The 16,761-nt window shown below is 64.9% G+C and overlaps 2 protein-coding genes across 4 annotated transcripts in view; one reads left to right on the forward strand and one right to left on the reverse strand.

The window, feature by feature from the left end:
- The window catches only part of SFI1 (SFI1 centrin binding protein), an 83,964-nt gene extending 78,359 nt beyond the window's left edge, over positions 1 to 5,605 (forward strand). Inside the window, 12 exon segments of the mRNA XM_052654476.1 lie at positions 688 to 848; positions 1,299 to 1,373; positions 1,871 to 1,945; positions 2,034 to 2,210; positions 2,298 to 2,560; positions 3,063 to 3,167; positions 3,264 to 3,450; positions 4,457 to 4,589; positions 4,667 to 4,673; positions 4,714 to 4,785; positions 5,258 to 5,369; positions 5,447 to 5,605. Of these exon segments, the coding sequence (XP_052510436.1) occupies positions 688 to 848; positions 1,299 to 1,373; positions 1,871 to 1,945; positions 2,034 to 2,210; positions 2,298 to 2,560; positions 3,063 to 3,167; positions 3,264 to 3,450; positions 4,457 to 4,589; positions 4,667 to 4,673; positions 4,714 to 4,785; positions 5,258 to 5,369; positions 5,447 to 5,551 (1,472 nt within the window). The 3' untranslated portion in view covers positions 5,552 to 5,605.
- The window catches only part of PISD (phosphatidylserine decarboxylase), a 28,006-nt gene continuing 16,845 nt past the window's right edge, over positions 5,601 to 16,761 (reverse strand). Inside the window, exons 1-7 of one of the 3 annotated variants that reach the window (XM_052654370.1) lie at positions 11,280 to 11,365; positions 9,642 to 9,807; positions 8,166 to 8,402; positions 7,890 to 8,028; positions 7,583 to 7,729; positions 7,245 to 7,405; positions 5,601 to 6,837 (exon numbers count right to left, since the gene is read on the reverse strand). In XM_052654370.1, coding sequence (XP_052510330.1) covers positions 6,613 to 6,837; positions 7,245 to 7,405; positions 7,583 to 7,729; positions 7,890 to 8,028; positions 8,166 to 8,402; positions 9,642 to 9,807; positions 11,280 to 11,329 — 1,125 coding nt within the window. In that variant the 5' untranslated portion in view covers positions 11,330 to 11,365 and the 3' untranslated portion in view covers positions 5,601 to 6,612. Of the gene's footprint in view, positions 6,838 to 7,244; positions 7,406 to 7,582; positions 7,730 to 7,889; positions 8,029 to 8,165; positions 8,403 to 9,641; positions 9,808 to 11,279; positions 11,366 to 16,761 lie in introns of those variants that run through there. The other 2 variants (XM_052654367.1, XM_052654369.1) reach the window with 2 other exon arrangements.

Here is a 16,761-nt window from a genome sequence, read left to right on the forward strand (position 1 = left end):
TCCAAAAGGGAAAGCATCACCAGAGCAGAGTGCTTGCTCCCTCGAGCGTCATGACAGACACGCAGGGTGCGGCCCCGACCCCCCTGCTTGCGGAGCCCGGCCGTCAGAGGACGCGCTCAGCAGGGCTGGGTTTCTCCCTTGCCTGGCTCGGGCTGCCTGGGCCGCTGAGCCTCGGTTGCCTCCCATTGCCTCAAGCCCAGCGGCTGCTCGCAGGCGGCTCTGCGGGGTCTTGGCGCGCCTGCGGCTGCTGTGCACAGGCTTATGGCTCGGGGGTGGGGTGGGGGGCCCGGCGATCAACAGACCTGGCTCCTGTCAGGGTGGGCGCAGCCTCTGAAGGTGGCTGGAGCTGTCGTCAGAGGACACGCCCACATGCCCAGGTTCTCCACCCTCTAAATTTCACTGTTGCTTACTGGTCCGTGAGGGCTTCCCAGGGGGCTAGTGGTAAAGAGCCTGCCAGAGCTGGAGACAAGAGGCACAGGTTTGGTCCCTGGGTTGGGAAGAACTCCTGGAGGAGGGCTTGGAAACCCACTCCAGTCTTCTTGCCTGAGAATCCCATGGACAGAGGAGCCTGGCGGGCCACAGTCCATGGGGTCGCAGAGTCAGACATGACTGAACGACTTAGCACGCACAGCCCTAGTGGTCCACGTGCGTCCTCCACAAGAGCTGACTGACTCTGACCTGTCTCAGGCCGTCTCAGGACCTGGTTTCGGTGCTGGCGGGACCGAAGCCGGAGGGCTGCCCAGCAGAGGCTGCAGATGGAGCGGGCAGTGCGGCATTACTGCCGGAAGCTGCTGCAGGAGGCCCTGGCCCGGTGGAAGGTGCACCATCAGGGCTGCGTCAGGAAGAGGGTGAGGCGAGGGGCAGCTTCACAAGCTCCCCAACGCGGCTGGGCTGTCTGGGCCAGGAGACCGCGTTCCGGCAAGGAAAGGTCTTTCCTGAAGCACTCCAAAGCAGCCAGTGTGGATGATGGTGGCTGGGGTCCTGTGGGTGCAAAGCTGCCTTTCTGGTTGGTGAGTGAAGGCTGGGGAAGCAGCCTCGGGAGCCTGTCCCCCAGGTGGACAGTGGCTCGGCAGAGAACCCGTTCAATCTGAACCACGCCTGTCAGCGCTGGGCGAGCTGCGGAGCCATCTGGACACCCCGTCTGTGCAGGAGGCCCTTGGCTTCATCCAGGACGACTCCTGCTGGTGGGAGGAGGTGCCAGTGGGCCTGAAGTCCACGCTGCCCTCGGGGGCTCTGGGTGTGGGCACCTGCCAGCCCCAAGCACACGGCCCACAGCCCACTGCGTGCTCTCTCCGCAGCTGCAGCAGAGGCAGGCCGCCCGACTCCTGGCCCAGATGCTCAGCCGGGCTTGCTTCCACCAGTGGAGACGACAGGTGGGCATCCTGGAGAAGCCCCCTCCCAGTCCTGCTCCCTCACGGGCCCGCTCCAGTTCATGTTGGTTTCACCCTGTTCCCGGGGCTCCCCCAGCCCCGCCAGCCACTGCCCAGCACTGCCAGCTTCCTTCCCTGGGAACCTGTCGAAGGCCAAGTCCCTTCCTGCAGTGTCCTGTTGAAAAGATGTCAGGGTAACGTGTAGAAATTGATAGGAAACGCACTTTAGGTCTTCACTGAGGCTTTGCTGAGACACCAGGCAGACTGCGTCGTGTGTCCCGCCCGCTGGCCCTTCAGGGGTCCGGTCCGTTTCCTCCCTAGAGTCCGGAGTCCTGCCCCCTGCTCCTGACCCCAGAGCTCCTGGCCATTCTTTCCCAGGCAGCTTCCTCGATGCCCAGCCTCAGGGCAGGCAGGGCCGGACCCAGCTGGAGAGGGATCTGAGGGTAACGGGCTGCGTGAGGGGGTCTCCCTGAAGGGGACACTGCCTTTCTGGCCCGTAGCTGCTGGACAGGAGGCACGAGCGGCAGCACACGGCGCGGGCCCTGTGGTTCTGGGCCTTCTCCCTGCAGGCGAAGGTAACGGGCTCCCCGTCCCAGCAGAGGCCACAGCCGGTGGGAGGGGGCCTCAGCAGGAGGCTGGGCCTCACCTCTCCTCTCCCTGGAGGCCTGGGCCGCCTGGCGGGGCCTTGTGCAGGAGACGAGGAGGAAGAAGGCGCGGGAGGAGCAGGCGGCGCAGGCCTACCACCTGCAGCTCCTCAGGGAGGGTGTTGAGCGCCTCCTGCGTTTTGCAGCTGGCACGAAGGCCTTCCGGCAGCAGCTGCACGCCCAGCAGCAGGTGCAGGTGGGCCTGGGCTGTCCCCACCGCCCCATCCCCAGCCCCGTGGGGCACGGGCGGGCACAGCACCGCCTGACTGGAGGCTAGTTGCAGGCGGCCCACAGTCTCCACCGCGCAGTGCGTCGCTGTGCCACGCTCTGGAAACAGAAGGCGCTGGGCCAGGGCAGGGAGCCGCAGTCCCCCGTGTCCACTGAGCCCAGCAGAAGAGTGACGTTTGAGCGTCCGCTTCCTAGCCACGTTGCTGCCGGGGCTGGCGATGCTCCCCTGGAGACTAAGAGGCCACCAGCTCCTCGTGGGCTTTGGGGAGCCTTGGACAGCCTGGCATCAGCCCCTGGGGACCCCCAGCTCCTGGAGCTGTGAGTAGCCCGACCCTCACCTCCTTCTGCTCGCCTCCTCCCGGGGCAGAGCTTGGACAGTATGGGAAGGACACTGGGCTCCGGGGTCACGGCCGAGCCACTGGGAACCCCCCGTGCAGCAGAATCCTGCCCCCGCTTCTGTGGGGCCCTAACCGGGGCTCAGCCGCTATTCCTCCCAGACGGGCCCCGGGCAGCCCCTCCTCACCAGACCTGGTGGTCTCCCCACTCCTCCTGTCACAGCCGGGAGACGGGTGCCCTCTGGGACACGCCGGCCCCACACGCTGCGTTGCTGCAGCCTGTGCCTGGCTCCTGGGAGACAGTGAGTGGGGCACCCGCGGGCAGCAGGCTCCTGGAGTTGCTCGTCCAGGAAGGCAGCTGGGGCGAGGGCCTTGCTCACCCGGCCTCCAGTCTCCCCGAGGGGTTTCAGGGGTCGGGCTGGATGACTGCACCCACAAAGTCCCAGGCCCTGGGCAGCCTGGAGAGACAGCCTGTCTCTTCCCAGCAATGCTGCCCGTTGGGCACGGAAGCAGCCGCGACGCCCAAGCTTCCTGGCAGAGGCCTTGCAGAGCCGGGCGCCCCTGGGGTGCGGCCCCCTCAGCAGGCAGGGGTAGGTGCTGCAGTCCTGGGGCCTTGGGGCCTGGCCCCCCTCCTTCCCGCTCCTCTGGGGCGCGGCCTGACTGGCTCCTCCCGCTCCCCCACTCAGGTCCCAGGCCCTGTGGGAGTGCGGCCTACACCAGGTCTGGCCAGTGGGCCCCACCCGGTCAGCGCTGGACCCAAGCAGCCCCCTGCCACGCGCCTCTGGCCTGAAGCCACCACCCACGGCGCACCCCAGCCCAGAGCTGCTGCCCCCGTCCTCCTTTGCACCACGTGGGGCCCAAGTACCCGTTTGGGTAAGACCCCCGGGGCCTGTTCTGGCCTGGCCTTTGCTGCTGCTTTCTCGCACACTTGGTGCCGTAGCCAAAGCTGTGCTCACTGCCTCGGGAGACGCACCCAGTGTAGGGGCCACTGTCCTGGGGACACGGCAGGGAGCAGCCCCCGAGGCCCCTGCTCGTGACACTTACACGGAGGTGGAGACCAAAGGACACCCCACACGCACAGAGGCAGAAGCTGCGGACCAGGGAGGGACATGCAGGCCCCAGGGAGAAGCTGGACGTTAGGTGCGCAAGAGGCTGTGGACGCGGGTCCCGCAGAAGGTGCTGTGGCTGGGACGCGGCGCGTGGACGCCGTGCGAGGCAGGGCAGGCAGGGCTTGCGCTGATGGGTTTGGTGAGAGGGAGGGAAGGAGTCCAGGATGGTGCCTGGGTTTCCAGCCTGAACCGCCAGGGGAATAATGAGTTCTTTTACTGCGAGAGGGAAGACATGGCTGGGGACCCAGGTGATGCGTGAGTCCTGAACCTGTCAGGTCTGAGATAAAGCAACAGATGGAGCCTGGCCTCCAGGAACAAGGTCAGGGCAGATCAAAGTTGACAGTTCGCAGCACAGGTTGGAGGTAACCCCCTGAGAACCGAAGGGGTGACAGGGAGGAGGGGTTGCGACTCTGGGGCCTGTGACGTGAGAGTCAAGGAGTCGGGACGGGGACGTGCGGAGGCGCGTGTGCCCTGGGCTGGCCCCGCCGGAAGGGCTGCGACCTGAGCGGGTGGAGGGAGGGTGGGAGCATCGAGTCCTTCCAGGGGCCGGCGTCACCAGGAGGGAGGGGAGGGGGACTGGAGCACCTTTCTCAGGGAAGGGGTGAAAGCTTGGGACAGCTGGCAGCGGCTGCTCCAGTGGTGGGGGCCCTCTGGCGGGGTCGGGTGTAGAAGAGGGCAAGGCCAGGTGAGCTGGCCCCAGCAGGCGCAGGGAACCCCGGCTCCCCACCTTCCGCCCACTTCCCTGGTCAGTGTTCACCTCTCCTTTACAGCGATCAGCCCAGCCGGTGACGCCTGGGCTTCCGTCCCCGGTCCCTCCGTCCCTGGCCGGTGTCCCCAGCCCCCGCCTGCTCCTTCCTGAGGACTTCAAGGGCACCAGGCCTGGGCCTGGCTCTGACCCTGCAGGTGTTTACCGCGGGCCTGTCAGTGCCTTGAGAGGGGGCGCCCCCCCCGGCAGCTCGGCTCATCCTGGACTGAGCCAGGAAGCTAGCCGAAATCAAGCCTGTTCCCCTGTGGGCACTGGCCACAGCGACGTGGAGGCTGAGCTTGAGGGTATCCGGCAGCAGCTGCAGGACTACCAGACCACGAGGCAGAACCTCAGGTGAGACCACGGCACTCGTGCCGCCCCACCGAGGGGACCAACTGGGGAGCTGTGTCCCCGGGGACAGCCCCGCAGGCAGGCAGAGCAGCTCCCCGCTCAGTCCAGCTCGTTTAGGTCCAGGGTGGTCTCACCTTCAGGGACCTGAGGGCGTAATGCTCAGGAGGAGCTGAGCAGAACTTTACACCCATCTGTGCCCCTGGAAGCCAGTGGTCTGCGTGGTATGTTGTCACTCATGCGGGATGGTGCCCTGCATGTGCCCTCTGGGTCCACGGCCAGCCTCCCGCACGCCCGGGGGCCTCCACATGGGCAGCAGCCTTGACTGGAGGGAAGGACTTGGGTCCCCCAAGGCCTGCTCTGCACAGGCTGAGGATGGTCGGGGAGCCTCTCTGCCTCCGCCCACGGCAGAAGCGGGTGTGCTTGTCCCCAGGCTCTGCCTGGGCAAAGCCAGGCAGCAGTTGCCTTACGCCCGCAGGTCCTGCCAGCGGCAAGCGCACAGCCTGAGGCGGTGGCTAGAGCTGAGCAGGGAGGAGCCCCGGGCTGAGGACCAGGAAGCTGAGCAGCAGGTTCAGGAGGAGCTGCGGAAGGTGAGGCGTGGGCGGCTGGGACGGCTGGGACGGCTCCTGGGCTGGGCTTCCTCTCAGCTGGCCCCCCGTCCCCCCAGGTGGAGGTGCAGATCCAGCAGCTGGCCCACGAGCTGCAGGCCCGGCGCCAGCCCGTCCACACCTGCATCGCTCGGGTCCAGGCCCTGCGGCGGGCTCTGTGCTAGTCACCACGTCCAGGAACAGAATGCAGAGCAGCAATGTTCTTTAGTTTATTTCAAAATGTTGCAATTAAATGAATCACTGTTCAGAAGTCTCCCACTTTTCATACAAAAATACTGTGCTACTGATACAGTTGAAAAAGTTCAAATGGCTTCTCCTGCAGGAGAAATTCACAGCATCCCCAGGAAACATGAAACTTGGCCCTCCCCCCGCCCCCCTCAGGACCTCGTACCTGTTAGTATCTGTTACTTGGGGACAGGTTTTCTAGGCACTGACAGCCCCCTCCGTCACACACCAAAGACATCAACAAGGCTCGTTTGTTTCCAGTGTAAGCCCCTGATCGACAGCAGCAACTTCTGCGTATTTACACAGGCCTGGATGTAGGGAGGGGACACAAGCTCACCCTGGTCCCAGCTGGGCCACCACTGCAGGGGGTCGATATGGGTCCTACCAGCTCCAGAAGGTCACTCGCCAGGGTCTGCCAAGCACTGAGCCACCAGAGGCCACCCTTGGAAGCTGCTGGCAGAGTCTTGGCAGGTGACGTGTTCAGTCTCAAGTGCAAAGAGAGAAGGCAGCCTTTCCCAACAAGCAAGGTGGAGCAAACTCGGGGACAGAAAGCAGCTGCAGTATCGGCCCCGGTGTGGGGCCCACAGTCAGTGCCAGGAGGCACCTCACCCTGTGCAGGGGAAGCAGAGGCGGAGGCCAGAAAGCAGTGACAAGACGAGCAGCAAGAAGGTACCTTAACTACCGCTTATCTCAGAACGGAAATTGGGACCAACCGAACGCTCAGCCGGGAGGTAAAAGAGCCAGTTTTTCCGAGACGTTAAAAAGTCTCCAAGAGGGACTCCATCACCCTGGCCCAGGCTTTCTCTTGGGGGGGTGGGGGGGGCGGGCGGGCGGTGACAGCGGTGTAGGGCATGATGGGCTCTGACGACTTTGTCTGCACCCTGGAAGCAGGGACGGAAGTCACCCAGGTCCTGCCTGGTCAGACCCTGCGGTCCCCTCCCTAGACAGCCTCAGAGGTCCCCTTGAAAAGACCCTCAGCAGCCGCAGCCATGCAGGAGGCTCAGAGGGAGCCCAGAGCCTCCCCGAATCGGATCTTCTGTCCTGCCTGCAGGCTGAAGTTGAAGTCCTTGGGGGCCTCGAAGATGAGCACAATGGTGGAGCCTAGGTTGAACTCGCCCAGGTGCTCGCCCTTGCGCATGGGAACGCCCTCCTTGTTGGTGTGCGTCACGAAGCTGAAGTCGTTGTAGGAGCCTTTGCTGTACCGGGGGCTGTTTGTGTGCAGGTCCTGGGAGGCGGGGACAGAGCATGTGGGCCGTGGACACAGCCTGTCCCCCACCCTGCTTGGCAAGGGAAGTGGGGACAGGAGCTCGGGCCACGGGCCAGGGCTGAGCTGGAGCCCCTGATCTGCTGTGACCTGGGGCCGGAGGGACTGGAGGAGCCGGACCTGCCTGTTCCCCTGTGCCCGTCACACACTTGCCCTCCAGCAGCACCCTGACCCAGGCTCCCCTTGGGTTTCCAGCAGAAGCAAGTGCCAAGCAGGGAGGTTAATTTCCTCCCCCTGCAGCCACCTCTAGACCGGGGTGGGGGACCCGCCTTCCTAGAAATCGCAGCCCCAGCAGCTCTGGCTGCACGGGAGATGGTGCGGGGAGCCCAGAATGGCCCAGCCCTTGGGCTCTAGTGGGACCTGCTTACCCGGTCGAAGTAGATGCGGATGGAGCCCACATTGGTGGCCCCCACGGCCGTCAGCGAGAAGAAGCCGTGTTTCCAGTCCCCAGTCAGGACCACCCGCTCATTGTGGCAGAAGAGCTCCTTGATCCAGCGGGCCATGCCGGGGTTCACGGACATCAGGGAGCCTGTGGGTCAGACACTGCTACTCCCCGGCCGGCCTGCCATTCCAGATGCGGGGCAGCTGGACCCCAACCTGCACCCCCACATGCAGCTCTGCCCCCAACTCTGGAGCCCACGGCCTCCGGCAGGAAGCAGCTGAGGCGCTCGTCCGAGGCCCCCGGGGGCAGCCGGGCCCGGCCTACCTGGGAAGTGGCGCCTGTGGGCGACGGTCCAGTCAGTGGGGGAGTGGAAGCAGTGGTAGTCCCCGGGGGCCAGGTAGATGACGCAGTGGTAGAGCTCGTTCCCCTCACGCGTGACCAGCTGGCTCCTGAAGGAGCTGTGGCGCATGGCTGTGGGCAGATGCGGGCCAGCTGCTCAGAGCCCTCTGTGCCGCCCGGACGCCGGCTCCAGGGAGGCCTGAGTTGCGGGCAGAGGGTCTCCTGTCCACAGGCCTCCCTCCCTCCCCACCCCTCCACCTGCTGGCACCCAGCACCACGGGCCAGGACCCACCTGGGGGGAAGGGCAGGTCCTCTGCGGGAGTGCGGGGGCCCAGGAACGACTCTAGCGAGTAGGTGACCCCCTTCACCTGCTCCACCTCACAGTTCTTCACCTGTCCGAAGTTGAGGATCTTCCCATCTGAGGGGCTGATCTGGAAGGGTCAGGAGAGGCTCGCGGCAGGGGAGGGTGTGGAGGACAGGGCCAGGCCCCCCTGGGGGTCCAGCCTGGAGGCAGTGCCCAAAGGCACCGAGGCAGGAGGCGGGTCGCGGGTTGCGGGTCGGGCCTTACCACACTGTGCAGGCCACACACGGGCCGGGCTTGCGGCTTCAGCTTGCGCCGGAAGAACTCGCTGAGGTTGCGGTAGTGGTGCAGGTCCTCCACAGCGGCCTCCTTCATGTTCACCCCGAAAGTCCAGATGTACAGGCTGTAGACGGGCCTGCGCAGCCAGTGCGGCAGCTCCACTTGGTTGAGGCGGCCCCAGGCCCGCGACAGCAAGCGCGTTGGCACCGACTTGTACAAGGCCACCTGCAGGTCCCGAGGGCAGGTGAGTGTGCCACGCCGTGCACGCAGCCCCAGGACCCCCCCACAGGGACCAGCTCTGAGGCCCGAGCAGCTGGGACCCTCGAGGGCTTTGTGACATGGTGGTCTCTCACCAGGAACCAGACTGAGCTTCCAAGTCTACACACAGTACTGGTGGGGCCTCCGCAGTGACTCACATAGCTCAGGTGTCAGCCATTTCCTGCAGTGTTCCCACCCCGTTTCTTGGATGGGGATGGGCATACAAGGGTCGGATGTGGTCACACAGGTTGCGGTGGGCAGTGCTGTGGGCGTACCAGATCAGCACAGGAGCAGTCGGCTCTCGGTGGTCAGGCACGTCCACACTCCCAAGTGCACGTGCTCAGCCTGCCCTGAGCACAGGGGCTTTCGGGCAGAAGTGCCGGGCACTGACACCTCTACTCCAAGGGCCTCACAGTCCACACAGCCGTCCCTGCCCGAAGCTCCTCCAGGAGAGGGGACTGCACCTCAGTCAGACCCTCCAGCCCAAGCTCTTAAATCTGAGGTGCTGTTGTGGGACCTGCTTTAACTGGTGGCTGCTGCTTGCTGAACGATGCCAAGACACCAAGTCCCCAGGGTGCAAAAGCAATGCCACTCCCAACTTTAAACACCTCTAAAGAGGCACTGAGTTAGCAGCTCTTAGCACCCCCAGCTGATACCTATGTGTGGGGGTGGCCCAGGGCTGCCCTGTGTCCCTAGGCCTAATGCGCAGTGCCCCAGAGGTACCCTCAGCTTCCAAGCCTGGCGACACCCACTGGGCTGCCCAGGGCCCTCATGTAGCCCTGCTGGGGGCTCCTGGGTCCTCAAAGGCTTCCCTACCCAAAGAGGGCACACAGGCTTTTGCGTGTATGAACTGCCCTCTCGGGTTCAGAAATTTGATTCTTCTCAAAATCACCTCTAAGCTCTTTTCTGAGGCACAGGAGATGAAACACACCCTTTTCTGAACGCCCAATGTGGGTTCTTTCCAGAAACAGAGCACTGACACGGCAGGAATGCGGGGAGAGAGAGCAGGCCGTGAATGACGGGCCTGTCCCGTCACCTGTCCACAGCCCACATGGCCACCGACCAGCCGAGCCCCTCCACCAACTCGCCTTCCAACAGCATCTGTTGAAGGGCTCAGGCCCCGCAGCACCACCTCTGCCCAGACAACTGGGCAACCCCCTCCGGCCTGCTGTGGGGAGGCAGGGCCGGCAGCCCCCGCACACTTACCCTGCTCACAGGCCTCCATCCCACCCGGCTGAGGGGCCTGAGGGCGCCGAGGGGCAGGAGGTAGCAGAGGACCGCCAGGGGCCAGGAGCGCAGTTTCAGGGCGGGTTTGGACATGCAGCTCAGCTGTCCCAGCCTCCGCCTCAGGGCCAGCGGAGGGAAGTGCAACCTGCAGGGCACACGTCCGCGCACGGCCGCGGTCAGCAGGGGACCAGGGGCCCCACCCTTCCCGCCCTCGGCAAGCTCGCCTGCCTCTCCATGGAGCCGGTGACTCTGGCCGGACCCCCTCACACCGACCCCCTCACACCAACCGCACTCTGAGTCGGGGGCTGGGCTGCCTCTGTCGGCGCTCACCTCCCAGTCTCGACCTGCCTGTCAGCTGAGACGGCTCAGAATAGCTTCTCAGCCTGGCAGGGGCCCTGTCCCGGACCTTGGGGCCGAGCACCAAGGAGGCAGTGTAGACAGCACCCGCTGGGCGGTCCCCACCTGCCTGAGGCCGGCTCCATTCACATGGGCTTCAAGGAGAGCTAGGCTGAGCCCCCAAGCCTCTGGCAGCACAGGATCTGGGTAAATCTCTCCATGGACCAGGCCTCTTATTTCCTCACCTGATAAGGGATCGGGCCTGGTAAGATCACACATACACACGCAGGTGCGCACACACACCCCTCACGGCTACTGCTCCACCCACCCTGCTGTCCCTCTACGTCACCTCAGGTTCTCTGCAACAATCCAGAGGGTGGTGGCGCTAAACTCCCTACCAACCCTCAGGCCTGCTGGGGCCACACACACCTGACCCAAGCCCCTCCTTCCAGTAAAGGTAGGTGGGCCTTCCCCCGACCACACCAGCCCCAACTCGGTACAGTCAGCAAAGGCTCAGCTTCAGGGGAGCCAGAGACCGGGCTAAGTTCTTCCTGAGTCGTGACACCGAGGCCCAGGTCGCCGCGCCACAGACCCAGGACCTAGATGCTCTCAAGGCCTCAGTGTGGGCTTTAGAGACCACTCTACCACCCACTCGGAGAATGTCCTGGTGCCTCGGTTTCATCAAAAACACTACACAACTGGAGCAGGAGGCTCCATCTGCGCCTGAGCGCGCTCAGAGCAGCTCGGTCCTCTGCCCCCAGCTGCTCAACAACCCAAGGAACAAAGGCAGCACAGCTGATACGAAAAGCAGAGAAGACAGAGAGCTGAGCGGAGGGCCAGGCCCTGCAGCTCAGCGGCGGCCCTGGAAGTGCTGCCTCCGCACCAGACCCTCCGCGATCATTCTCTCCCATCCCTTTAAACAGGCCCACGAAATGGGAAGGGGCCAGGCCCGGCCGGACGCATCACTCCTCTACCCCGGGTTCCTCCCGCCCACCCTGCTCTCTGCAGAAGCGCGGGGGCCAATCCCAGAGAAGCTGCGCCCAAGCGGGGCGGGGGCGCGGCGTGGACACCGGACCAACAGCCCGCGGGCCCCCACCAATACCTGAAGCGGGCTCTCGGACTCGGCCCCCCCGGGGTGGGCCCCTCTAGCCGCGGGAGCTGGGCCCCTAGCCCCCTGCCGCCGCCACCACCTCCGCCGCGGAGCCGCTGGACGTGAACGCGGACCTTCCGGAGGTCGGCGCGCGGTGCGGCGGGGTTAGGCCGCGGCCGCGGGCATCTCACCATTTCGCCGCGCGGAGCTCGGGTCCTCGCCGCGCCTCTGACTGACACATGGTGGGCGGCGCAAGGAGGCGGGGCCGGCGCGCGCCTTTGTCTCTCCTCCTTCCTCCCTTCCCCCCGGGGCTGCGCTGTCACCGCTCCTCGGCCCGAGGTGGCGGCCGGGGGGACCGCGCCCCGGCTCGGTCCGGTCCGAAGGCTCGGGGGCGCGGGTGAGACGTCGGGGCTGCTGCAGAGACAGGCGCGGGTCACGGACCTGCTCGGCCCGCTGTGTCCCTGGCCACCTGCCCACTCCCGGCCGGGAGGGGACTCGGCGCCGCCGGGCCCAAGCGGGAATCCGAGCCCCGCGCTCCGGGCAGGCACCCAGGTCGGCCCCGCCGCCCCTCCCTCGCCGGGACCTGACCCCCTTTCCCTTGCAGGTGACAGAGTAGCATCTGAGGGGTGAGGGCGCGGCGCTGGGACCCGGCGTCTGGCCTGCTCTGGCCCTCCACCCCTCCCTCCTCAGAAGAGGGGCAGCCCGGCGCCCTCCCCTCTCTCCCGGGAGGAGCGGCACTGTGGGGCGAGGGCGCCCGGCTCCCAGCCGACGGGCAGGGGGAGCAACATTCGGCAGCCCCGAGTCCCGTCTGCCCAGCACACTGCCGACCCGCGAGCCTGGCGGCATCTTCACAGGAAGACCCACGGGGGCCCAGGGCTGCTCCCGCCCGGCTACCGAGCAGGGGCAGAGCAAGGGGCCCCAGCTCGGCTGGACGTCTGCCGCCCTGGGCAAACCCACCTCGCTCAAGGAGGATCGGCAACTGCCGGCTCCCTGGGTGTCCGCGGCCATGGGGCTGGACCAGGCCGACTAAGGTTTGGATGTTCAACTGGATTTCCGCCCCATCTCAAACCAGGACGCCCATCTCCCCAGGCCACCCTCCTGAGTGGCCAGAGGGTGCCCACCCAGATTTCCTCTGCCCAAGGGCCAGGCCCAAGCGGACGTCCTGCCCACCTACGAGCAAGCCCGCCCCACCTGAGACCCCAAACTTGCCTGCTGGCTCCCAAGAGAAGCAGGCCCAGTGGGGAGATGGGCAGTTGGGGTTGAGCATGGAGCTAGGCTTCAGGACCAGGTTCACCACTCGAGCCCCACCCGCCTCTAGAAAACTGGATTCATGGCAGGGGCTGGTGAAGTCTTGTGGGCCTGGACAGGAGCTAGACGTCCTTGGGGCAGTTTTCCTCACTGTCTTCCTGGCAGGACCGTCACCGATTCTGCATGTTTGTCAGGCACATTCAAGAGCCCACAAACAAACCCAGCTCATTCCAAAACGTCAGGCCCTCAAAGCAGATCCCCGCGTGTGCCTTTGCGTTGCATCCTCTCCCAGAGCCTCCAGTCCAGGGGCTCTGGGGGGGCCCAGCCCAAGGAGCTGCTATCCTGGAGGCACTCCAGAACTGCCCTGAGGAGCCCCAAGTCTGCATGCCTCAGTCCTGTCTCGGCCACTACTCTGCCGCCTTCTCTAAAATGGGACACTGAGACCAGGGTCAGATTTCTTCTAAATCACCATCGGTGCACCCCCAAAGGCCCCCAGGAAGCAGACACGAGTTCACCTGTCCCTCAAGAAATGGGCCAGCACCCTCAAGCACCAACCAGCTCAGAGCTGCACAATGGCGGGAATGAGTCCCTAGAGATCACCCCTTCTAACTCAGGGCATTCCCATTTCAGAGCCCCACTAGCCCTCTGTGCCTACAGTGGCCTTTGGAGGCCAAGCCAGAGCCTTCTCTCCCTCTCTGGCTCCCTGAGTGCAACTTGGGGCACTCAGGCCTGAATGAGGACTCTGCAAGGAGGGCACCCGGAAGCAGAGAAGTACAGACACCTTCCCTCTCTCCCTAGAGTCCCAAGGACACTCTGTGGGATGAGATGGGGCTGGGACCAGTAGGAGTTCAAAGTCACTGGGCAACCTAAGAGCCAGCCATGCGGAACGTGAGGACACAGAGTGGCTCTGGTGGGGGAAGGGGACCATCTGGTGGCTGTGACCCTGGATGCCCCCGCCACCCTCACCCTGCGAGCTGGGAAAGGCAAGTCGCAGGTGCTGTCTGGGTCTCAGTCCCCTCATCTGAAAGGGGAAGGACCGTTCCTCCTGGTCACCTGTCTGGAGGCTCGGAAACCCCACGCCTCCATTCCCCCCAAAACCTTAGCGCAGTCTCATCCCGCAGCCCTGGCTCCTGACGTCCCCCCCCCCCCCCCCTTCAGACCCACGATCTGGGAGGATGGAAGGAACAGGGCAGAGAAGGCCCAACCCCAGGGCAGCAATGATGTGAGCAGGAAGGGCGGGCTCAAGAAGACCAAGTTGGAGGGGTTCACCTTTGTCAGAGCTCTTCTGGGGTTCACACCCTAGCAGGGCCGCAGTGTCCCCGCCCACCCCTCACATCCTGCACGAGTCAGCCGGGGCGATGGTGTTCCGTGTGGAAAGCTCACGGGGTGCCAGACACCCGGCCTGAAGCCTCGGCAGGTAACCCCCAGTGCCCCCAAACCACGTGTCCCCGGCCTGACTTGCGGTGCACACGCCTGCTCTTTGGGGTAGTCACAGGGCAGCTGTGTCCAGGTGGGGCCACCAACCATTCCTCCGCAAGTGCCAGAGCCAGAGGGGACAAAATGTCAGAAGTAGGGAACCAAGAAAATGGATTCTCCCTGCGAAATGGGTGAGCCATCCTGGGGAAGCCTCCGGTGAAAGAAGAGGAAGCAAAAAGAAAGGTCCAGGTGCGCCTCTTTGGAGGGAGGTGCAGGGAGGCGGCAGGAGTCGTTCTTAGCTCCCCTCAAGGAAAGGAGCCTTCTCCAGGACAGTCCTTGGCACCAGCGGGGAGTGGGGCTCTGGGAAGGGCGGGTTCACCCCCTTCGGCCCGTGGTCCCGCTTCCCTCCCCACAACTGCCAGCCCCCGGCAGCACTGAGGAAACTGGGCACAGGGAAGACCCCGAGCAGCCCGGGTTTCCCTTTTCCGGGCTGTGGGGCGAAGAGATGCTACAAGACGCGGAGGAAGTGAGCTCATCCGCCGGCCCCGTGACCCACCGTGTGGGGCCAGGGAAGCCACAGCCCGGTGAGGACCCGGGAAGGGAGCGGGGTGCTCCCCAGATCCCCGGCGGGAAGGCGCGACCACAGCCCAGGAGGCGAGGGCCCCCCCGCGCTGGGCGAGGCCTTCGGCCGCGCGCGCTCACTCACCCGCAGGTGGTCGGCTCCGCTCGTGTCCGCGCCGCCCGCGCCACTGAACTGCCGGGAGGCGCCGCTCCACGGAAGCAGGGGGCGGGCAGGGGGCCGGGCTGCAGCCACTCAGGCCGCCGGGGCGGGGCGGGGGCCGGACGCCAGGCTCGGCGGCGCCCGCCCGGCCGGGGTCCCTTTAAGCGGCGGGGCGGGGCCGCGGAGCGGCAGGAAGAGGGGTCCGCGGCCGGGCCTCCTCCGGTGCGGGCCTCGCCCTCCGGCCACCTTTTCCAGCCAGCCCGCAGAGCTGACAGAAGGCGGCGAAGCCCTCGCTCCCTCTCACACCCAAGCCTGAGGACAAAGGCTGCTTCCCGCCCCAAGCCCTCTTCTCCAGGCAGATACACCCTGACACAGAAACCCCCAGTGCAGACCAGCACAGGAGGCCCAGTGGGCAGGGCCCGCCCCGCCCTGCCGCAGGCCTCCTCGCAGGGCTCGAGACCTGTGGGGTGATTCTCCTCCACCTTCCTGCCCCACTGGATGGTGGGGGCCCAGCCTGCAGGCTTCAGCACCCTACCCGCCATGCCCACCAAAACCACTCGATCAACATGGGATGGAACGAGCCAGTTTTCAGGGGCGCACCACCACCCCTACTCAGTCACAGAAAGCACGCAGGACCACCCCAGCATCTCCTGACCATGGGGAATTCACTTTCCAGAGCAACATTTAGAAGAGGAGCCTCTTCCTCTTCAGGAAGCCTTAGGGCTTGTGAGGAGACGGGCAGGGGAGGCCAAGGCCACCTGGAAGAAGGCGCAGGGGGACGCACAGCCCACACACCGCCCGCATCTCGATCCACCAAACCCAGGGCTCCGCAACAAACCACAGCCCGGGGCATCTCAGCGGGGAGGAGGGGGAGGACAGGAGGCTCCTCCCTCAGGGATTGCACCCAACAGGACAGGGCGCCAGCAGGAACTGGGAGGCAGGGGAGCACACCGGCATTCTCAGTGAGCCTCCAGGCCCCTTCTGAGCTTAGAGCTCCAACCAAACACCACTCACGATGGCATGACGAGGAGTTAAAGCACAGGAGATGCTGATACACAATCCTAACAAGAAAATTCAGATCTGGAAACCCGGGGAGACCATCCCGGCTTCCCCACAGCCTGCAGTGCACCCAGACCCGAAGCGAGGGGGTGACAAACGTGGCCCAAGAGCCCAGCGTTCCATCCTCCGAGCCCCCGCAGCACTGCTGCTCCCCACCGTCAAAGGGCCAGCTGGGCTGCTCCACGTGGACCTGCGCTCCTCTGGGATCATTCGAAACTCTCAGGCTGGTCGGTGCTTATTTAACGTGTAAACCAGCCCTGAGACCGGCGCTCCCGCTTTCTAACCTGCCCTCCACCACGTGTACCTCAGGAGGGAAATGCCTTCTGGACCATATTCCAGACAAAACTCAGCATGGTTTCTGGGACTAACAAAACCCCTTGGCAGTTGCACTCTGCCCGAATGAGGCCCCTTCTGGCCAGCCACACTTGGGCCTTCATGGCCACCTTGCCTGGACGCCCCTGGGCGGGAGTGCCACCTAGTGCCACCGCAAGGTTCTGCAGGCCCCCAGCCACTGGGCCAGAGCGCCAAGGACGGCGCCCGGCCCCTCCCCACACCCTGAACACCGTGCTCTGCTGAGCCAGGGGGCCAGGGAGTGGCAGGTGTCCTCACTGCCTGGGGCTAGTGGAGGCCCCTGAGGAAGAACAGTGATGGCTGGCGTCCCAAGGCTGGCACGGGGAGCCAGCGGCAGGTCATCAGCCTGGCAGGAGCCTGGCAGGAGCCGGGACAAGCACAGAGTGCCCTCGGGTGACTTCTTGATCCAAGGGCTTCTCACAGCCCTGCCAAATTCGCCCGTGGGGCTCTCCAGTGTTTCCTAGCAGTCCCACCAGCCCGATGACTTCTCTGCCACCCAGAGAGCAAACAGGCTGCACAGGATAAGGCAGCCCAGCAGAAAGCCCCTCCTGCCCGGAGCCCAGCCTCGTCCATTCCCTGCCCCCTCAGGGCTCCAGGCACAGGTGCCCCCCAGGCTAGGGGAGAGGAAAGGCTGGAGGTCTGCTTCCCACCAACTGGACTGTCTGCCCATCTTAACATCCAGAGTTGTCTTCTCACCACCTGTGAGGTAAGAAGCAGAATAGCACTTACTGAATGCCCACCCCCTGCCAGCATGGGACCAGGTGTTTATACCTGTGCCATTCTTATTTCAAAGCAGCCTGTTCACAGAGAGGAACAATAAAGCTGTGACAATTACCGGAAGTTTAAAAACCTGTAAAACAAGCTCCACACTGTCCAGG

Source organism: Budorcas taxicolor, chromosome 17 (genome assembly GCF_023091745.1).
Source record: "Budorcas taxicolor isolate Tak-1 chromosome 17, Takin1.1, whole genome shotgun sequence".
Lineage (NCBI taxonomy): Eukaryota > Metazoa > Chordata > Mammalia > Artiodactyla > Bovidae > Budorcas > Budorcas taxicolor.